At 33.6% G+C, this 24,664-nt stretch overlaps 1 protein-coding gene across 1 annotated transcript in view; it reads right to left on the bottom strand.

Moving 5' to 3' along the window:
• PCDH11X (protocadherin 11 X-linked) overlaps nucleotides 1–24,664 on the bottom strand; it is an 859,890-nt gene that overhangs the window by 776,967 nt on the left and 58,259 nt on the right. The window contains exon 2 of the mRNA XM_075999346.1: nucleotides 20,162–20,745. Within this exon, the coding sequence (XP_075855461.1) occupies nucleotides 20,162–20,701 (540 nt within the window). The 5' untranslated portion in view covers nucleotides 20,702–20,745. The remainder of the gene's footprint in view (nucleotides 1–20,161; nucleotides 20,746–24,664) is intronic.

Here is a 24,664-nt window from a genome sequence, read left to right as displayed (position 1 = left end):
GTTCTTTAACAAAAATCACTCAAAGCTTTGGATCTACAATCTAAAACCTTATTTTGGAAAGATGCTCCAGATGTAACTCATTCTCTCTTCAGACTATACTAAAATGAACTCCACAAAAATAGATATTTAGGGAAAAATGTAAAGAGAATGAGAAAGTCAGTAACACATTTAGCTTCTGAAAACTTTGTTTAGAAACTTGGCCTGAGGTCTGTACCCTCCCACTTTTTGTGGGTCAGTTCATAGAAGCAAACAACAATAGTCTTCATATATTTGAATAATGACAAAGGAAGTGGAAATCCTATGTTCAAAAGCAAAGGAAGTATTTCTACACAAAAATGTGGAAATTAAACAACCTTTTGCTAAATGATTACTTCATAAATGAAGAAATCAAGATGGAAAAAAAAATTCTTTGAACTTAATGACAATAGAGAGACAAGTTATCAAATCCTCTGGGACACAGCTAAAGCAATACTGAGAGGAAAGTTTATTTCCATAAATGTCTATAACCAAAAGTCAAAAAGATCACAAATAGACAGCCTAATGAATCGACTCAAAGAGCTGGAAAAAGTAGAACAGACCAACCCCAAACCCAGCAGAAGTGAAATTAACAAGATAAAATCAGAACCAAACGAAATTGACAATAGGGAAACTATACAGAAGATTAATATAAAAAAAAGTAGGTTCTTCGAAAAAATAAACAAAATTGACATGCCTCTGGCTAGACTAATGAAAAGCAGAAAAATCTCTAATAAGTTCCATCAGGAACAAAAACGGAGATATCACAACGGATCGCATGGAGATACAAGATATAATCTACAAATACTACAAAAACCTTTATGCAAGCAAACTGGAAAGTGAGGAGGAAATGGACAAATTTCTAGAAACACACAGCCTCCCTAGGCGCAACCAGGAAGAAATAGAATTCCTGAACAGACCAATATCATGAGCCAAAATAGAAACAGCAATTAAACATCTTCCTAAAAAGAAAAGTCCTGGCCCAGACAGTTTCACACCCAAATTTTTCCACACTTACAAAGAAGAACTGGTGCCTATATTGCAGAAATTATTCCTCAACATTGAGAAGAATGAGATATTCCCAGAGTGATATTACCAAGCCAACATCACCTTGATCCCCAAACCAGGAAAGGATGCAACAAAGAAAGAAAACTACAGACCAACATCACTTATGAATATACATGCAAAAATTTTCAACAACATCCTAGCTAACCAAATCCAGACGCTTATCAAAAAAATAATCCATCACGACCAAGTGGGCTTCATCCCAGGGATGCAGGGATGGTTCAACATACGTAAATCTATAAATGCAATTCACCACATAAACAGAAGCAAAAACAAAGACCAAACGATTCTTTCAATATATGCAGAAAAAGCTTTTGACAAAATTCAACACCCTTTCATGATATGAACACTTAAGAAAATAGGCATAGAAGGGACATACCTAAAAATGATACAAGCCATATATGACAGACCCATAGCCAACATCATACTGAATGGGGAAAAATTGAAATCATTCCCACTTAAAACTGGAACCAGACAAGGCTGCCCACTATCTCCACTTCTGTTCAACATAGTGCTTGAAGTCTTGGCTACAGCAATCAGACAGGAAAATGGAATCAAAGGTATCCAAATAGGGGCAGAAGAGATCAAACTTTCACTGTGTTTGCTGATGATATGATATTGTATCTAGAAAACTCCAAAGATTCAACCAAGAAACTCCTGGAACTGATCAATGAATTTAGTAAAGTCTCAGGATACAAAATCAATACACAGAAATCAGAGGCATTCATATACGCCAAAAACAATCTAATTGAGAACCAAATCAAAGACTCAATTCCCTTCACAATAGCAACAAAGAAATTAAAGTACCTAGGAATATACTTAACCAAGGATGTAAAAGACCTCTACAGGGAGAACTATGAAACACTGAGGAAGGAAATAGCAGAGGATGTAAACAGATGGAAATCCATACCATGATCGTGGATCGGTAGACTCAATATCATCAAAATGTCTATACTACCCAAACTGATCTACAGATTCAATGCAATACCTATTAAAATCCCATCAGCATTCTTCACAGATATAGAAAAAATAATTTTACGCTTCATATGGAACCAAAGAAGACCCCAAATATCAAGAGCAATTCTAGGCAACAAAAACAAAATGGGAGGAATTAACATGCCAGATATGAAACTATACTACAAAGCTGTAGTAATCAAATCAATATGGTATTGGCACAAAAATAGGAATATTGACCAGTAGAACAGATGTGAGAATCCTGATATAAAACCATCCTCATATAGCCATCTAATCTTTGACAAAGCAGACAAAAACATACGCTGGGGAAAAGAATCCCTCTTCAATAAATGGTGCTGGGAAAACTGGATAGCCACGTGTAGAAGGCTAAAACAGGACCCACTCCTTTCACCTCTCACAAAAACCAACTCACGCTGGATAACAGACTTAAACCTAAGGTATGAAACTATTAGAACTCTAGAGGAAAAAGTTGGAAACACTCTCCTAGACATTAGCCTGGGCAAAGAGTTTATGAAGAAGTCCCCAAAGGCAATCACAGCAGCAACAAAAATAAATAAATGGGACATGATCAAACTACAAGCTTCTGCACAGCCAAAGAAATAGTCATGAAAGTAAACAGACAACCTACAGAATGGGAGAAAATTATTGCATCCTATGCATCCGATAAGGGACTGATAACTAGAATATACTTAGAACTCACGAAAATCAGGAAGAAAAAATCAAATAACCCCATTAAAAAGTGGGCAAAGGACTTGAACAGAAACTTTTCTAAAGAAGACAGGTGAATGGCCAACAAACATATGAAAAAATGCTCAACATGTCTAATCATCAGGGAAATGCAAATCAAAACCACAATGAGATATCACTTAACTCCAGTGAGAATGGCCTTTATCAAAAAATCTCCAAACAATAAATGCTGGCGTGGTTGCAGAGAGAGAGGAACACTCCTACACTGCTGGTGGGACTGCAAACTAGTTCAACCTCTGTGGAAAGCAATATGGAGATATCTTAAAGCGATACAAGTGATTCCACCATTTGATCCAGCAATCCCATTGCTGGGCATCTACCCAAAAGATCCAATGACACTCTACAAAAAAGACACCTGCACTCGAATGTTTATAGCAGCACAATTCATAATTGGAAGGCTGTGGAAACAGCCCAAGTGTCCATCAATCCAAGAATGGATTAATAAAATGTGGTATATGTATACCATGGAGTACTATTCAGCTCTAAGAAACAATGGTGACATAGCACATCTTATATTTTGCTGGTTAGAGCTGGAACCCATAGTATTAAGTGAAGTTTCCCAAGAATGGAAAAACAAGCACCACATATACTCACCAGCAAATTGGTATTAACTGACCAGCACCTAAGTGGTCACATAGGTACTACAATAATAGGGTATTGGGAAGGTGGGAGGGGGGCGGGTGTATACATACATAATGAGTGAGATGTGCACCATCTGGGGGATGGTCATGATGGAGACTCAGACTTGTGGGGGGAGGGGGGGAAATGGGCATTTCTTGAAACCTTAAAATCTGTACCCCCATAATATGCCAAAATAAAAAAAAAAAAAGAATAGAAAAAAAAATAATAATCCATCACGGCCAAGTTGACTTCATCCCAGGGATGCAGGGAAGGTTCAACATACGTAAATCTATAAATGTAATTCACCACATAAACAGAAGCACAAACAAAGACCATATGATCCTTTCAATAGATGCAAAAAAAAGCATTTGACAAAATTCAACACCCATTCATGATAAGGACACTTAATAAAATAGGCATAGAAGGGGCATACCTAAAAATGATACAAGCCATATATGACAGACCCATAGCCAACATCATACTAAATAGGGAAAAATTGAAAGCATTCTCAATTAGAACTGGAATAAGGCAAGTTTGCCCACTATCTCCACTTCTATTCAACATAGTGCTGGAAGTCCTGGCTATATCAATTAGACATGAAAGTGGAATTCAAGTCATCCAAATGGAGGCAGAAGAGATCAAACTTTCGCTGTTTGCTGATGATATGATATTATATTTAGAAAACCCCAAGGATTCAACCAAGAGACACCTGGAATTGATAAATGAACTTAGTAAAGTCTCAGGATACAAAATCTATACACAGAAATCAGAGGCATTCATATATGCCAATAACAGTCAAATTGAGAACCAAATCAAAGATTCAATACCCTTCACAATAGCAACAAAGAAATTAAAGTCCTAGGAATATACTTAACCAAAGAGGTAAAAGACCTCTGCAGGGAGAACTATGATTGCTGAGGAAGGAAGTAGCAGAGGATGTAAACAGATGGAAATCCATACCATCCTCTTGGGTCGGCAGACATAACATTGTTAAAATGTCTATAGTACCCAAATTGATCTACAAATTCAATGCAATCCCTATTAAAATTCCAACATAATTTTCCACAGATATAGAACAAATAATTTTACGCTTCTTTTGGAACCAGAGAAGACTCCGTATATCAAAAGCAATTCTAGGCAATAAAAACAAAATGGGATGTATCAATATGCCAGATTTCAAACTATACTACAAAGCTGTAGTAATTAAAAATCAATTTGGTATTGGCACAAAACAGGAATATTGACCAGTGGAACAGAACTGAGAACTCTGATATAAAACCATTCTCATATAGCCATCTAATCTTCAACAAAGCAGACAAAAATATCCACTGGGGAAAAGAATCCCTATTCAATAAATGGTGCTGGGAAAACTGGATAGCCACTTGTAGAAGGCTGAAGCAGGACCCACACCTTTCACCTCTCACAAAAATCAACTCACTCTGGGTAACAGACTTAAACCTAAGGTATGAAACTATTAGAATTCTAGAGGAAAATGTTGGAAACACTCTCCTACACATTGGCCTAGGCAAAGAATTTATGAAGAAGACCCCAAGGGCAATCACAGCAGCAACAAAAATAAATAAATGGGACCTGATCAAACTAAAAAGCTTCTGCACAGCCAAAGAAACAGTCATGAAAGCAAACAGACAACCTACAGAATGGGAGAGAATTTTTACATCCTACACAGCTGATAAGGGGCTGATAAATAGAATCTAATTCGAACTCATGAAAATCAGCAAGAAAAAATCAAACAACCCTATCAAAAAGTGTGCAAAGGACAGGAAAAGAAGAACTTTTCAAAAGAAGACAGAATAATGGCTAACAAACATATGAAAAAATGCTCAACATGTCTAATCATCAGGGAAATGCAAATCAAACGACAATGAGATATCACTTATCTCCAATAATAATGGCCTTTATCAAAATGTCCCAAAACAATAGATGTTGGTGTGGATATGGAGAGATAGGAACACTACTACACTATTGGTGGGACTGCAAACTAGTTCAACCTCTGTGGAAGCAATATGGAGATACCTTAAAGTGATACAAGTAGATCTACCATTTGATCCACTACTGGGCATCTACCCAAAAGATCAAATGACACTTTTAAAAAAAGACACCTGCCCTCGAATGTTTATAGCAGCACGATTCACAATTACAAAGTTGTGGAAACAACCCAAGAGCTCATCAATACATGAGTGGATTAATAAAATGTGGTATATGTATACCATGGAGTCCTATTCAGCTCTAAGAAACAGTGGTGATATAGCACATCTTGTATTTTCCTGGATAGAGCCAGAAGCCATACTACTAAGTGAAGTATTCCAAGAATGGAAAAACAAGCACCACATATACTCACCAGCCAATTGGTATTAACTGATCAGCACCTAAGTGGACACACAGGAATTACATTTATTGGATATTGGGCAGGTGGGAGGGGGGAGGTGGGCGGGTATATACATACATAATGAGTGAGATGTGTACCTTCTGGGGGATGGTCACTCTTGAAGCTCAGACTTGTGGGGGTAGGGGGGCAAGGGCATTATTCAAAACCTTAAAATTTGTATCCCCATAATATGCTGAAATAAAAAAACAGAAGAAAAACCTTAAAATTTGTACCCCCATTATATGCTGAAATATAAAAAACAAAAACAAAGGAATTCATAATGCAATTATGTCTGCTTTCCATGCCTTTTTCTTGTCTATTTAGCTTTCGTGAACACTGCATAAGATGGACAATGCCAGCTCAGAAACAGATTCACCCTATATAAATTTGATGACAGTATGTCTGTTGCCAGATAATTCTTCAAAAACTAATCTTTTGCCAACTGAGCTAACTCAGCCTGATAGTTGTTTAGCTAAAATAAAATAGGAGTGTAGTTTGAGTTTGTGCAATAGTTGACTCCATTAATGTTATGTAGGAAGTGGCAGCTCTCTGGCTCATCACAGACCTGACCTTCAGGAAGAAAAGTTTAAAATGGTATAGAAAGAAATAGTTTAAAATTTGGGGGTGTTAGATATTGCGACTATGTATTTTGATTGTCCCTGTTTAATTTTAAGGTAATAATTGTCCTGGTTTGGAGGATAAATTATATGGTCATCCTAGCTTTATACAATGAAAGTAGACAACAGAAAATCAGATGAGGATAAAATAGAGGTATAAAAAGTATACACATATACATACATAATGAGTGAGATGTGCACCATCTGGGGGATGGTCATGATGGAGACTCAGACTTTTGGGGGGAGAGGGGGAAATGGGCATTTATTGAAACCTTAAAATCTGTACCCCCATAATATGCCAAAATAAAAAAAAATTAAAAAAAAAAAAGTATACACAAAGACTGCTCATGCACAGTGACATGAGCCTGCAGTCCCAGCTACTCGGGAGGCTGAGGCAGGAGTATCGTTTGAGCCCAAGATATCATCTGTAGTGCACTATGATCACACCTTTGAATAGTCACTGCACTTTAGCCTGGGTAATATATATATATATATATTTTGTATATAATATGTGTGTGTATATATATATATATACACACACACATATATATACATATATATATAGAGAGAGAGAGATAGAAAAGATATAGATATATAAAGAGAGAGAAAGAGAGAGAGATAACAGAGCATAAAAAGATAATTCTTTCTTTAAGCTACAAATTGAATCTGAATTCTACAAGTCAAACCATTTAGCCACTACTTCTATGGAAAATCCTTTGAGAAAGCAATACTTAAAATAACAATAAATATTGCCTAAACAATCATCAAAACAAGCAGTTATCTTTTTAAGCAACTATTGATTACTGAAAATAGGGGAACAATTCTGGTTATTTATGAAACAGTATTGTTAGCCATGTGGGAAAGCACAGTTATGCAGTCAGTTATTTGCGAGAAAACACAACAACAAAAATCTTTCAATATCACATTGAAAACATGAAACACAAAAGCTGTTGTCAGAAAAAAGAACTGTTGATAATTCATTGCAGCAATGCACTGCAAATATGGGTCAATCAACTATCACTAAGCAATCACAAATTTAAGAAAGCTTAACACCAGTATTAGATGAAACAAATGTCAATAAGCTGCGTTAAGCTTTGTTAAGCATGGACACACTTAGGAATAGCTTTTGAGGTTCTATAAGAACACAGTTTATGCTTCCTTACAGCTGCATATAATCTAATTAAGATATTATTCTTTAAGATGGAAAAAATACAAAAATAATTGTTTTACTAAATTTTACAGTTGGTAACAAGAAGAGGTTATTTGGTATGATATTTTTATATTTGTCAATATGCAAATAAGGCCAGTCACTAGGGTATGTATAACATTATCTCAGAGAGGAGTCAATTTTTTACATTGAACCTTTATAATCTACATTATAGAACACTAGGCATAGTTAGAATGTGATTACTACCATATTTATAAAACAACCACAAAACAAGTGGAGAAAAATTTTAAATTACTTAGATTTCCCATAGTATAATTATATTTGTGTAGAGAAATATAACTTAAGAAGTCTTGTATATTAGATTTTTAAAAAGCAGATTTCTATTTTAATTAATTAATTAATTAATTTTGTTGTTTTTTTTTTTTTCCTTTGATAGAGTCTCGCTCTGTTGCACTGGCTAGAGTGCGATGGTGTAAGCCTAGCTCACAGCAACCTCAAACCCTTGGGCTTAAACAATCATTCTGCCTCAGTTTCCTGAGTAGCTGAGACTACAGGCATGCGCCACCATGCCTGGCTAATTTTTTTTTATATGTTTTTAGTTGTTCAGATAATTTCTTTCTATTTTTAGTAGAGCTGGGGTCTCGGTATTGTTCAGGCTGGTCTCGAACTCCCGACCTCGAGCAATCTTCCCGCCTTGGCCTCCCAGAGCGCTAGGATTATAGGCGTGAGCCACCGCCGCAAGACCAAAATCGGATTTCTAATAGTTAAAGAGAGTAAAATCTCAATTTTATTAATCTGGTCATTTCACATATAAGCTAGTTTTTTGTATGAAAGCTCTAGCTATATAAAGATCCTGTCATTATACTAGTTAGGTATTTGATCTCAAACATCATTCAAAGGACTAAGGCAATCCTTCTAGCACCTAAATAAATATACCTGAAAACTCATGAAAGGATTTCTGGAGAAAATAGATTTCAGAGAAATGTTTAGAATCCTAAAAGCTACAAATAAATAAACTCTTTTAGCTTAGACAGAAGTCAGCCAACAATGTTCCAACTAAGTAAGGGTCATATGTCCCCAACCCCATTTTCACTTTTCCAGGCCCATGAGTACTTCTAATTAAAAGTGCATTTCCAAATCATTAGTATGGTTTCCAAAGAATTAAACATGATAGTATGGTTATTGATACTTCTTTAACTTTGAGTGTTCTATACAGGGTTTGGAATCTAGGAAAATGATGCATCTGATGGAGCAATATGGCTATCTGGAGCTGATCCCTGAAGAATAACTTTCCTTACAATAAAATGATAAGATTTAAATACCTCCTGAAATGCACAGAATCTATTAAATACTTAAGTCTTCAGCGAAAAAGCAGTATGAGGCTACTAGAGAATGAAATAATCATTAGAGTCTTACAATCTTATTGTGAATTCAACCAATGTGAGTAGTATTCATTTTATATTTATATATTTCTTCAAGGTAGTTGAATTTCTGGGAGTTAATTGAATATTCATTAATTTATAACTAAACATAATTATATTTTCAAGCTTTTTGGTATCTATATGCAATCTCATATTCTTCCACGTAATAATTCAGTGACTCAAATAAAGTACTATGTTCAACTAAAAGTAATCCATAAAGTTCCACACATTTTAATTTATTTATAATCCATTAAATTGTTTTTCTAAAATTTATGCATCCCTAGATTATTTAGAGTACCACTTTGTTCTTCTGTTAACCATTTACTTCATTGTTTTCATTGCTGGCAGCAAAGGCCTTCTTGCTCCACTGTCCTTAGAGTTCAGGCTATATATTCTGTTATGTTTCTCTACTCAAACTATTTTAAATGGATTCTTCTAAGCAAACTCTTGTCCTTTCATAAGCCAAGAAAACATACTATCATCCAGGCTTGGTCTAGCAAATCTCCTGCTTGAAAAATGATATTTAAAACCTATTTAATTTCAGATAATTAAAAATAAAACATTCAAATGTATTATTACTTAGCTCTTCTACAAAATCCACTGCAAAAAGACAATTGTAATTGACTTAGAAAAGGGATAGGGAAATAGAAAAAGTTCTCAGTGTAAAAAAAGAAAAGACAAGAGAGGATATCTGATTTTTTAAATAGCATATGAATGAGATGTAAATAAAGCAATTCCAGATGGTAGAAGCAGTATATAAGAATCTACTCTTATTAGCAGTATCACAGTCATATGGAGGGCCAGAAGGAGGCAAAGACAAATGAAGAGAAGGAGACATTTGATTCAAGAGAAAACCTGAAGAGGGTAAATGGAAGACATTTTTTAAAAAATTGAACTAGGCCCAGAAATAAATATGGAGCCAGTGGCATTGATTGAGAAAGAGAATAATGCTGTCATATTGTTCTCTGTTTACATTCATAAAATATGTATGAAAAACAAAGTTTAAGTTGTAAAGTAAGCTTTTTAAAGAGTATAAAGCATGCAATCTTAAAAAACTAGGGAAGACTAACCTTTTTTTCCCCCTCTTTTTCATAGCTATCAGTCTTACTGGAGGAAAGACTAATCTTAAACTATAGAATAAAACCAAAAACTATTTTTTATAGAACACTTTTCTTCAAGGCACTCAGCAAATTTTATAGATTTTTCTTATTTCATTAACTCTTATAATATCACTGCATGTTAGATAAAGATAATTTTAATTTTCTTCATTATACAGGAGAGGAATTGGAGGCATATATAACAAGGTTTAGAATTAAGATAATAGAAAGACTCATGTAGTTACCACCACTAGCCACCACTAGGAACTACCATCGTCATCAAAAAGGTTTTATTTATCTCCAATCTCAAAATGATTTTGCAGATAAATGTTAGCAAAAAGCATCACTGTCATAATTTCAGACCTAGTAATGAAATAAAATATAAATTAATGAACGTGCTTGGGGAAAATCTACAAAGAGTAGATTTGAAAATTTTAACTTTTCTGAGATAATAAGGACTTAAAACAATTCCATGTTCTTAGTGGCAGCATAACCAGTGAAGACAAAAATGTTCCTTTAATGTAATAAATATGTTTTTATCCTTACTATCATTAATGTAAAAACATAATTTCTATAATGTCTACTATTAAGCTTTTTGGGGAAGTAACTATTTTTCAAACTTATTTTTATCCCTCAAAATTCTACATTGGACACTCATTAAATATGTGTTAAATTTATATGACTGGAATTAGACTAAGATATTAATTAGTAGTCAGTTACTGTTACAACTAAGATAAAATTTAATAGAACAGTTTTCCATTCTTTAGAATTTTACTTCATTCTATTGAAAAAGCTTAAAATAATGGACTTCTATGCATAAAATTAGCAAAAGGATGAAAAATGTTCACGACAATACCCTACATAAAATAAAATTCCAGATTAAATGAGATCCCAAGGACAAATTTATGTTAGGCTAGATAATCCATATATTCACAATATTCAACATTTATAGCTTTTAATTGTATTATTATTATTATTATTTTTCAAGACAGGGTCTCCCTCTGCTTCCAGGCTGGAATACAGTGACGTATGTCATCATAGCTCACTGCAGCCTCCATCTCCTGGTCTGAAGTGATTCTTCTGCCTCAGCCTCCCTAGTAGCTGGGACTACAGGCACATGCCACAATGCCAGGCTAATTTTTCTATTTTAGTAGAGACAGCATCTCCTTGCTCTTGCTCAGACTGGTCTCGAACTCCTGACCTCAAGCAATCCTCCACCTCAGCCTCCCAGAGTGCTGGGATTACAGGCATGAGCCACCATGCCCGGTCTGATAAATTCTTTGTTTTAAATTCCTTGTTTTGTTTAATGAAAGAAAGTTCACAGTTACTTTTTAAAATAGGTCTTTTCTTTATATTTCCTATTATATTATATATGTTTTATGCTATTTTTCTTAGTTTACCTGCAAGTGTAGTGATGTGTACATGTAGGAATTAAAACATAATAATACAATGAGTGAGATGTGCAACGTTTGGGGGATGGTCACTCTTGAAGCTCTGACTCCGGGGGTGGGAGGGAAAGGGCAATATATGTAACCTTAACATTTATAACCCTATAATATGCTGAAATTAAAAAAAAATAATACAACTAAACATTCTTCCAATGTATTAAAAAATAAGCAATAGGTTTCTTATGACTGGTCATCTAGAATTACCCCTTACATTTCACACCAAATAAAAAATATATGAAAGCTATATTTTTGTCATTTTAATTGCCAAAACATGTGTGTATATGTCCACATATATTCTATTTGATGCCCTTAGCTCTCAAGTAATGAATATTTTCATGGATAAAACACTTTATCGCTTGGCATGCTTGTCAGGCGGTGCAAAGGCAATTTATGTAACCAAAGCATCTGTACCTCCGTAACACTCTGAAATTAAAAACACACACACACATTTGTAAGATGGTTCAACAAATGAAAAGGCATGTTTTTATGACAATGAACTGAGAATCAGAATAACGCAGCAAAAAGAGCTCAGTCTTTTAGATCAGGTAGACCTGATTTCAATCTTGGCTCTGAAATTTATTAGTTGGGTAACTTTGTGCAAGTAACTCAACTTCTCTGAGAATCTGCTTCTTTAGCCATAAACTGAAATAATATATGCTCCAAGGGGTTTAATTTACTCGTCTATTCAACAAGGAACATTGAATTCATATTGTATGCCAGGAACTGGCTGTACATTTTGAAAACAACACTTATATCCAGAACATACAAAGAATTCATACAACTCAACAATAAAAAGACAAACTACCCTACTTAAAAATAGGCAAAGGCTTGAACGGACACTTCAGAGGTGGAGAGTGGATAAAAGGAACCCCAGAATAAATGCTAGTTAGTGGGCTTTTCCAGTAGTTTGTGGTGGAGATGATCTTATTTTGAAATAGAGGAATGGCAGTGAAACAAGAGAGATGCAGATTGACTCTAGAAATACTTGACAAGTAAAATTCATAGAACATGGTGTGAATTGGATAGAAAAACATGAAAAAGGAGGCCACAAAGGTGTTTGTTGCCTATCCAACAGGACAGATGCTGGTACCCTCCACTGAGAGAAGAAATGCTGCTAAGGGACCAGATTTGGTAGTTTTTGAGATAAATGTAGAAAGAGCATGTCATGATGACTGGCCGAGAGTGGGCACTCAATGAATGGAACCTATTATGGAATGGTGCAAAGCTAACTAACTCATGTGTGCATCAGACCTGCAAATTTAATTTCAGCAACTGTTCAAAAATAAAGTTTTTTTAAAAAGCAAAAAAAATGTACTTTATCACATATTTGTAGAATGATTGGTGAAGATATAATTTCTGCAAGCAAATGACAAATACATAAAGAACATTTCAAAAATAGTAAAGAAAATTAAGCTCTGTGTTATTTAGTTAAATTGAAACCAACACTTTCCTTCATCCAATACTTCTACCTGCATTTAGAAACTAAAAGACCCTTTAACAAAGATCTACTAAAGGCTGGGCGTGGTGGCTCACGCCTGTAATCCTAGCACTTTGGGAGGCCGAGGCGGGCGGATTGCTCAAGGTCAGGAGTTCGAAACCAGCCTGAGCGAGACCCTGTCTCTACCAAAAATAGAAATAAATTAATTGACCAACTAAAAAATATATATACAAAAAATTAGCCGGGCATAGTGGCGCATGCCTGTAGTCCCAGCTACTTGGGAGGCTGAGGCAGTAGGATCGCTGAGCCCCGGAGACTGAGGTTGTTGTGAGCCAGGCTGACGCCACGGCACTCACTCTAGCCTGGGCAACAAAGTGAGACTCTGTCTAAAAAAAAAAAAAAAAAAAAAGATCTACTAAAATAAAATTTTGGCCAAAGCAATTAATTTGATCTATTATGCTACCAGGTTATTTAATTATTCACACTTCCTGATTTATTTTGTGAAGATGACTATAAACTAATAAATACAAAGGGAGAATGTTAATTTCCTTAGTATTTAATTTTTAAGTGAGATTCATTTTTCCGGTGCATTTTATATTTTTTGCTAAAGAAAAATTTATTCAAAAAATAGTTCAAACTCACATATCTCGGTCAAAGCATAAAGCTATATAAATTATTTTATGGATCAAATTTAAAGAAAATCAGAAAGTTTTCCCTGTATTGACCTTATTACTTTTATCATAACTTCTCATATAAGGTATCATTACCTCTGATACACTTTACCAATCCCTCAATTTTTTTAAATTTAAGATTGAAAGATCATACTTCAGTTCACTAAGAGGGTGTCTTCATAACACACTGTTGTTATACAGTCAATATAAAGCAGTATACACAAAAAGAATAATTTGTGCCAAGCAAACTATTTACACTGGGACATTTATTATCTTAGATTATTAGCATTAATCAGAACTATGAAAGCCAATTAGATCTATGTAACCCAACCTCATGTTTTCATTAAAGAGTTATACACCAAATACCTTTGTCTTATATAAATATATTTTTACCTTAAGTTTTAAGTCATTTCCTTCTGCAGGCATAAAATTAAGTGTCAAATTGGTTTTCATTTAGATATAATGAAGAATTGAATAACAGATCAATAAATCTGCATCCATCAAATAATAACAAAATTTAGTGTTGCTGCTCGTAGTTGGCAATGTTAGGTTAATGGGGCATGATGTGAATAAATTAATCAGATTTGGAAATACATTTGTTCTTCAGAGTCTCAATTTATAAATTCTAGAATTGAACTATCTAAAATGCCCAGCATGTGGGACTATTAATAACAGTTGTATTTAACAAAAGGCATTAGGTGGACTGGGAATACTAACCAGGACTCAGACAATAGTAATAAAGTCCAAAGTTACTTAATCTTATTAGTGGCAAACTCTCATTTTAATAAGACCTGACAGCATTAATAAAGATCCATTTATGAAGAGAATGAGTTTTATGTTGTCATTTTTCCCCACTGGTGGTATACTTTGATAATAACCCCAGATTTCAGGGACCTACTAGTCATTAGTGTTTGATCGTGATCTCTTTTGCTTTTTAGCACAGATCAAAAATGTTAATCTGCACATCACAGAATTCAGAGCATATAAAATCAAGTAATCTTAAAGCTGGAAGGATGAATTTCTAAGTAAACCTTCATTTAATAGTTGAAAACTCCTCTGAGCCTCTTGGAGGCAAATAAACTAAGTAAGCTTTATAAAAGAGATATGCGTTGTTTGCTGCAACATATTCTGCCTGCAAGGGCATTAATGAATTCTTTTACTCCTCCAGATGTTACACAACATTTTTGAGTTACATAAGGTAATGGAATAGTACTTTCTTTAGAATAATAAAGTTTTCTTGCTCCTTGTCTCCACAACAGATTATTCAGTGCCTCGTTTTCAGCAATTTGAATCAAGATTACTAAATCTAGTGGTAGATGAAATTTTCACAATTTGGATTTTCTAACCCCAGATTTCAAAATAAATCTGCCTCTCACCTTAGTTTCATAAATCCAAGACCAGCTCTTGATTAATGAGGAAGATATTTAATTAAAATAGAAACAAGGGCTCAAAGGCCTTGACTATGAGAAAATACTCTAGATTAAATTATCCTTTGAGATTAATGGAAAAGATAAGGATGCCTCATGCGATAGGCAGAAACAGTTGAGGGCTTTGAGTGGGATCGCTGATCCGAGAAAAAGATGATCTTCATGCTCCATCAACACAAACTGTCAACCTTTGAAACACAGTCATGCCTCCCTCAAGGGAACCAATCAGCACACTGTCATTGGACTAATATAGAAATTTTACTGCTGATATACGCCAGGGAAGATGGAAATCTGAAGCAGAAAATGAAGACATATGTGACATCATTATACAAACTAATTTCTCCTGAGTTCCAACCATGGGGAGAAGTAGGTCTCTGTGGTTTATATACATATCCTGAGTCAGATTGGGTGCTTGAAGGATATTTTTGTGTGTGTGAAAATGTTGGCTTCTCTGTCAATAGACTTAGAAGATGAAGAAGAGCTTTTTAAATAACAGGCCATCAGAATTAAAAAGTGAAAGTTAAAGGAATACTGTGATTTCCTACTCCTGGCCAACAGCTCTTTCAAATACTTCAATATATGATATGGTGCTTGGTTTGTGTGTGTGTGTGTGTGTGTGTGTGCATGTACTTATATATGTATATTTACATATATAAGTGTATATGTATATTTATATAGTTATGTATATAGATATAAATCTTTAACATAGTCCAAATTAAGGGGAAATTATATCAAAATATCATGGGAAATTATCATTGAAGTATGACTTTACTTGAATCATAGAAAAAAGAGAAGATTTCACATCTGGATTGTTTTTTAAGTTGCAACCATAAAACTCTTATAGATAAGTCTTTTGTCTTTGTAGAGTAACATGATCTCTTAAGAAGTTGAAAATTAACCTTACCAAAGTCACATAGATAAGTTTTAACTTACTTTTCTTTTTATCAAGCAGAATTACTTGGTAATCACTTCATTCTTTCATTCCCCAATTCCTTCTTTTTAAAATTATTTCACTCTCTTCTTGATTCATGAACTTGCTGTTCATAAGCTCTGAAGGTTATCTGTCTATCTATTCATCTATCTGTGTTGATCAAATCTAAGAGTCAGAAACCAGTTCCCACCTCTATCACCAGTCATAAAATCATAAGCAAAATACATTATCATTCTGAAACCCATTTTTCAAATATTTAAAATGCAGAATAATACTTTCACTGTTTATGCAAAAGCATACCAAAACTCACAATAAAACAGCATATACTAAATTAAAACATTTATATATTAATCAAAGTTGTAGAAATAAATATACTAAGGGTTTTTTTTTTGTTTTTTGTTTTTTTTTTTTTTGAGACAGGGTTTCATTCTGTTGCCCAGGCTAAAGTGTAACAGCATGATTATAGCTCACTACAACCTCAAACTCCTAGGTTTAAGTGATCCTCCTAGCTCAGCCTCCCAAGTAGCTGAGACTACAGGTGTGTGCCATAATTTACAGTTAATGTTCTTTTTTTTTTAATTTTTTTGTAGAAACAGGGTTTTACTATGCTGCCCAGACTGGTCTTGAACTCCTGGCCTCAAGCAATCCTCCCAGCTTGGCCACTCAAAGTTCTGGGATTACAGATGTGAGGCCACCATGCCTGGCCAATATTCTAAGTCTTACAGCACTTTATTTATATACATTTTTATATATTTAATAAATCTTTCCCATCATGTCTTTCATTTCATATAAAATTCTCAATAACAGGACCCCTTTATTTATAAATTGACCTATTTTTCCCTAGAATTTTTCTCTGCATTCTGCTTTTTCTCCCTTTGTTATTTGAACTTTTCATATACATTTTATATTACCCTAGTTAGGATAAACTAACTGTGCTTTTGCTATTCTTGTCTATTTAACAAAAGTAGAGCAAATTAATATTAATTAAATTCTCATCCAATTCTGCGGGACAGAGGGTATTTTAAAAGAAAGTATTATGGTTGGCCTACATATTTCAAATTGTAAAATTTATTAAAGTTTATAGAAGAATCAAAACACTTTTCTTTCTTTTTCTTTAACCCCCATTACTCACAGCATACATGCCACTTTCACGACAGGGCCTTTTTGCAAGTCAAAGTGCATTCAGTTAAAGTCACCCATGTCATGGCCCTCTGCATGCCTGGTGCTATGCTTTGTGTTCCATTCTCATTATTTTTAACAAGAAGTCAAAACAGTATTTGTCCATGGGGCCATAAAAATGCCCCAGTACTTTAGGTACATCATATAGTTACTCTAGGCTTATCACACTTTCTAAAGTAGAAAGAAATTTTAGAGCATTTGTATTTCTAAGACTCACCTAAGAACCTCTAGTGAGCATGTGTTTTTGTCACTTGTTGGCAATCTTTCAAAGAATGTCAAATGAAAATACATTTTAACAAAGCTAAAATTATGCCAGTGGGTTTATTTGTTTTATTTGAATTTCTTCAGCAGCTTTCAAGACAAATCAGAAATTTCTTGTGAGTTCATTAAGCTGCCCTAAGGGAGACATGAAGAAACTATTCCTTGGATAAAGCATGGTGTTTTAAAGCAACACATTTGTCAGGAAGGTGGAGGGAAGAGGCCCTATTGCTAATACCTGATTTAAATTTGGTAAGGTCTTATTTTGATTTTACCTATTAATTTTTATTTTCCAAATAAACTCTTTTTCTATGTTTAGGCTTTGCTATCCAATATGGTAGCCACTGACCACATGTGGCTTTTAAATTTAAACTTAATTAATTAAAAATTCATTTCTTTAGTAGCAGTAGCCAAGTTTCATGTACTTAATAGCCACGTGTGGCTGTGGCTACTGTATTGATATGACAGATTATAGAACTTCTGTCTTTACAGAAAATGCTATTAGACAGTGTTACTTTAGAGAAAGTATCCATTCTTCCACACAATTTACTATTTAAGCCTCACATTTTTATAGAGTCAAATGTTTTAAAACATCTCCAAAAATCTTCTATGCAGGTATATCTTCTCTATGCTATACTTAGTGCTTATTCTTCCCAATTCTACCCCTGTGATATTTATATCAACATCCTCATATTATGATTTAAAAAATTAAAAGTCAGAAAGATTAAGCTGGAGGTAATATGTGTAGTAAGAGGTAAGCACAGAACTGTGATCCGTATCTTTCTGACTCCTGCCTATGTTTTCCATTTCCCCAGATAAGGAGATGTCATTGCAAATACCTCACCTCTAAATGCTCATTTATAAATAATCTAACTCTTCTCTTTTTGTCTTTACTTCATATACTCAAACATATCTGTATTTCACTTGAATTTACACAAGAGATCTATAGCCTTTGACTTTTGAATGAAATTATAAACAAATATGTCTTTACAATAGCTTGGCCACAATTGAGCGCTTTTCTCATATTATATGCTGTCCAGACCAAAATCTTCAGATGATATATATCAGAATACCTTATTTATGTGTTTTTTGTATACTATTTTTTTCCTTTTATTTCATCATATTATGGAGGTACAAATATTGTTAGGGTTACAAATATTGCCCTGCCCCCCTCCTTCCCCCCAATGTGTCCAATCCCCCGGTGGTGTGCACCACACACTATGAAAGCATACACCCCTTTCCTCCCCCCCCTCCCGCCTGCCCACCACCCGATAAAAAGTTTTTTGGTTTTTTTTTCTGACATTTTGGTTACATTGTATATCTTTGGCTCTCCCTAAGAAGGGTTAGAGTTATGCTCTTCCCCTCCGAAGTGCTCTCCACATCCCTAAGATTGGGTCCCCCTCCCCGCAAATCCCTGGTGAGCATTGCCACCATTTGAAAACCATAGTTTTAATCAGTCAGTACCAATTTGATGGTGAGTAGATGTGGGGCCCATTTTCCATGTCTTGTGTCACCTCTGCAAATTAGTGCAACCTTTGTGGAAAAGAATTTGGAGATACCTCAAACAGCAAGAAATAGAAATACCATTCGACCCTGCAATAGCATTGTTGGGCATCTACCTGAAAGAGCATAAGACATTCTATTATAAAGATATCTGTTTTTTTGTATACTTTAAACATTAATCATTATGTGAATTATAGTCTGACAGTAAATAATCAGAAAATATTTACAAAAGTTTGAAAATTCCCTGGCCATATCTATCTGTTATCTTCACATTTGTTCTTTTATATATTTTCCAAAATCACTCAAGTGCACTGTACTATTTCACATACCCAAATCTGAATATTCCATTACTCTATATACCATATAGATAATTTAAAGGAATCATTCATTCACTTGATAAAAGTGTTCCCTCTGCACATATTTCGAAGAATAGCAAATATTCCAACTATTCTTCCCTCTGGCTTCCCCATCTCAAGAGTCAAATCAAGCCAGAATAAATTTTCTTTAAATTAAATGATTCTTTATGGTTAAAAGGCTTACTTACCCTTTACAGCAAATGACTACTCTGTCTTCAAAGAATTGGTACAAAATGAAAATATTTAACATTAAGAGCACATTGACTAAAATTTAATCTCACTTTGATGATTCAGAATATGCATAAAGATCTTGCCTTTATGTCAAATCATCATGAAAAAAATATTTATCATTAATTTGGATATGTTCAAAAATGCTAGTCATAAATAGTTCTAGTCATCCCTCAAATAAATGTATTTGGCATCTTTTCAAGTAGCAAGGTAAAGCTTTCTACTTAAAATAATCACCAAAAAATTTGAGAGTCAGGTTCATAGATTCATTCTTAACATTTAGGTCAAGTCTGTGGCAGAGTCATAACTAGACAGATTAAAAGATATATTTGTCAAGCTACTGATGTTTAAGTAGCAAGGCTGAGTTCCTTGTTTGACCTCTATAATAGATTAAGGGAAATACAACTATTTGAAAATAAATACACATTCAAGGAAGGTTCATAAACCCCATGTAATTACAAAAATTGTACTGATGAATTTACTCCACTATGCTTTGCTTAAACTTTGTAAAATTGGCCTAACGGTTTACTCAAAATTTGAAGTACACTAAGATTTTTTTTTCTCCTTAAAAATATGAGATAATGTCGTTCACAGTATCTTAAAAACGCACCTTAATTAGATGGTAGTTTTGAACTCCGTTTATTCCTATGTCAGGATCAATGGCCGCTGGGAGAGCATATCGAGAGTTTATAGCCGAGTTCTCTGGAATTGAAATGTTGATAACCGTTGTCGGGAATAATGGTGCATTATCATTTATGTCTTCTATCAGAAAACGTATCTTAATCAGTCTAAATATTTCATCTGGCAAAATGGCAACCTCCACTTCATAAAAGCATTGGCCATCCATCAAGATACCGGCACATAATTTCTCACGATCAATGCGAGCTCCAGTAGTGAAGATCTCACCAGTATCCTCTTCAATTCGAATCAGTGGTACTTCCCCAGTCTTGTACACTAGCTTAAACTTCATGGGCGATGTTAAGGACTTGTCTGGAACCAGCGACAAATTTAGGTCTTTCCATAAGTCGCCTATCAGGACGTTTTCTGGCATTTCTTCTCGGATGGTATAGTTCTTCTCCTGGGCGCCAGACTGAAACACGACGCATGCTAACAGGACCGCAAATATATACGTCCCGGACAACAAGTCCATAACAGTTACGATTATGGCGGTTCTCTGTTTCACCCCACAGAAAACTGTCAAAGAGAAAATAAGAAAAAAGAAAAGAAGAAAGAAGAGAGGAGAAGAGAAAGAAGAAATTATTAAGAAGCCAACCGTAAACATGCATGTTAACTAAATATTAAGTTTTAACTTAAAATCATTAAATGAACTATAGCATAATTGGCACTGTTAAATAAATTAATAAAAAATATGTTTTGAATCACATATTATGCATTTCTACATTAATATGAAAGAAAATAAGATACCAACAGTAATTAAAAGAGACAGTATTTATAAAAGTGTCCAGCATTGATAAAATATATGAAAGATAATATTTAATATATCAAGATAGTTAAAGGTAATACAAATAATTAAAACCATTTAATTCACAAAGGATCTGAGTAGACATTTCTCTAAAGAAGATATACAAATGGCCAATAAGCACATGAAAAGATGTTCAACATCATTAGTTATCATGGAAATGAAAATCAAAATAGCATGAGTATTATAATATTGCATGAGTTATAATATTGTTATATCCTGGACATTTGCTAAAAGAATAGATTTTAGGTATTCTTACCACACACACACACACACACACACACAGACATATCCACACACATACATACACACACATAACTATGGCTAATTGAGAGAATGGATATGTTAATTTGCTTATAGTAATCATTTCACTATGTATATCAAAATATCATGATGTACACCTTAAATATAGGCATATATTATATAGGCATATATTATTAAATATAGGCATATATATTTCTTATAGATGGGTCTTAAAAAAGAAAGAAAAAATAATAAAAAATAAATAAAACTATTTAATTCAATAGTTAAGGAAAAGTAAAGGGATATTTGTTACCAACTGCAAATATAATCATATTCTTTGTTATAAATTTCAAATGTGATTATTCTATTGACAATGAATATTTTATACAATCTTCTATATCTTCAGTTCTGGGCATTAAAGTGTAAAAAACAATGTGGACAAAAGAGGAGACAAATAATCATGACAAATAAGGGACTCAGAAAGTTTGATTTGAAGAAGAAAAGTCTTTTGGGAGAGGAAAGGGGTGGATGTGACAAATGCCTAAATGTGAGAAGAACTATCATGTGGAAAGGGGATTAGAGTTTTCTTTCTTTGGATGAGAAAAACAAGAATAGTTATAAATTATAGGGAGACAACTCTCAGATCAACATAAACAACTGCTTATTTAAGCATTCTGGAAAATAAAAACATTTTCAGGAGATAGTGAGTTCCATATATTTGGAGATATTGATATAGCAGCTGGACCACCAGTTGAGATTTACGTATTTGGTTTACATATAGTTTGGTAAATTATGTCCAAATATTCAATGGAAGAGTTGGACCAGAAGACATCCTAACCCTAAGAATTTGTTTAGAGATTGCAGAAGGTAGCCCATATGAAAATGGGTTTTCACATTTAAAAGCTGAGATAGGAATTACCTAACTCTAAAGAACAACTAAACTAGAGTTTAAAAATAAGAAAGGAATTTGAAACCACTTTACCATGTTAAAAAAATTAGTCAAAAAACAATCTCCATGGCTACTTTCCACGCCCTTTTGTATTATTTTTCACTCACTGAAATATTACAAAGTACTTCAGTTCTCTAGTTCTGATAAAATTTAATAAGAAATTGTGATTTCATTATATTCTGCAAAATTTTTTCTTCAGTTTCCTTTCTTAATTCTCAATTTAATTTGTTTGATATAGTCTCACTTTGCTACATTAAATATCTTTTAATCTCTAAATCAATCTAGTATCTAGTATCAAAACATTCTAATGTGCTTCTAGATATTATTTGTAGGTAATATGAAACACGAAATGAAATTTGTATCACACTGCACTAAATTCTATTAGGTGTTATATATTTTATAATTAAATAAAGGTTAATGTAGCTATCAAGGCATTTGGCAGTTTTAAAAGATCGGAGGGCAGATGGTTATTTAAAATTCCATTACAGAAAAGTATTAATGCATGTAGATATCTAATTAAGGAAATTCTCTATATTTATTGGTAATCAATAACATTAACAAAGTTTTAGTAATGGTTCTAAAAACAAAAGGGCTTAGGACATATAAATAACTTGCTGGATATTGTGCTCTGATTATTCCAGACAATGTATTATATGAAATAATTGTCCCACTGCATAGCTGCATGTCTGAATTTTTTTAAATATGCATATGCAAATATTAGAAGATGCAAAATGGGGAAAATGATATCTTCAAATTTGCAATCAGTAATAAAACAAATGCACTTATTACAACAATTGAGATGATTTAGGTTATGAATACAACCAATAGGTGAATTGGATAAACTAAACATCTCATTTTATAAGTTCCGATCACAAAATAAAAATATATATTATGGGTCCAACCACCTTCCTGTGTTGAGTAGTTGCAGCAATTTGTAAAATATATTAAGTATAACAATAAGTAATTCTGAAGACATAATATAGAAAAATTACTATATTATTTTAGTAAAGAATATAAAAAGATTATTGTATGTGGTATTATATTTTTAACATCATTTGCTCAATGATAAGCATGAAGATTACATAATATGGAAACCTGCTCAAGATTCAAGATTAGGTCTCATGAATTATTGGCCTTATGCTCTGTTTTGAATGTGAGATTAAAAATATCCCATTCACACTATGGGCTAATATGCACATATATATGCGTGTCTAATACATTGTAATCTAGGACATCTAAGAAAATTTGAGTGTCTGCCTGTGTGATTTTTTTAAATACCATGCAAACATAAGCAAAAATAAAAATGGGGCAGTGACAATTGGAATTAAAACTGCTATTCTATTCTTATCTTACCCTTAGGTATTACACATTATTACAACTGGCAGAATACTATAGACCGTTTTTAAAAATATTGCATACACGTTGCAATATCTCTACAACAGAGAAAGAATTAAGAAAGTGACCTGATTCTGAGAAGTCCCCCTCTCCCAATCCATTCTGAATCTGTTCTACTCTACCTTTAATACTATCGTCATATAAAACATTTCAAAATGTTTCATGACTTGAAATACTTTCAGAGGTTTTAAAAGCCAGGGAAAACCACTGGGGAAAAAGGCAATATCATTTCTAAAGCATAACTGAATATACATATTGCCAACCTAGAAGGGATATTTACCCTCTAGTTAGTTGTTAGTTTCAACATCTATTCAATATATATTCATTCAACAAATATCTATTAAACCATTTTTATATGCCAAGCACTGTTCTAGGCACTGAGAGTACTTCAGTGAACAAAACGGACAAAAATCCCTTCCCTCATAGAGTTTATATTTGATAATATTAATATTCCAGCATGTCTTAAATTCAGTGTTCAACAACTGTATATTGAACTCAACCCTAACTCTACCAGGATATGAATATGCATGTTTAAGTAATCTCAATCACCAGATTTTGATTTCAATCCTTACATTTGAAAATTTATTATCTTTAAACGTAAAACGTTTTCCTTGAAAATGCTTAGTTTAATTCCTTGAGACCAGTACAGAAATTTAGCTATTAATACTAAATATGGACAGAAATAGTCGCTGCTAGTTTTATGGAAGTATGGTAAATTTAACCCAGATATTCAAGAAAAATATGCTTACATGCTTATCTTTATTTTGCTCTAATTTTTCTGTTGCTAATGAAATAATGATAAGATAACCTTAAAGTTATTTACCCTTCCCCCACAACCCACTCCTACTGTAGACCAGGATTAGTTTGGAAATTGATAGGGGAAGCACAACAAAAGCAGATATAAAGAATAAAACTTTTCTACATGTTCCAGTAGTCCCCAAACTATTTAAGTGATGCCCTTTATTGGCAATACATAGTGAGTGGTTGGGTAGACAACAGTTGTATTTAGGGAGACAGAATCATGACAATCAGAGAAAGCAAATGTA

Source organism: Microcebus murinus, chromosome X (genome assembly GCF_040939455.1).
Source record: "Microcebus murinus isolate Inina chromosome X, M.murinus_Inina_mat1.0, whole genome shotgun sequence".
In the NCBI taxonomy this organism is placed as follows: Eukaryota; Metazoa; Chordata; class Mammalia; order Primates; family Cheirogaleidae; genus Microcebus; species Microcebus murinus.
The sequence above is the reverse complement of the archived record's forward strand: the minus strand, read 5'-3'. Positions and strand labels throughout refer to the sequence as shown.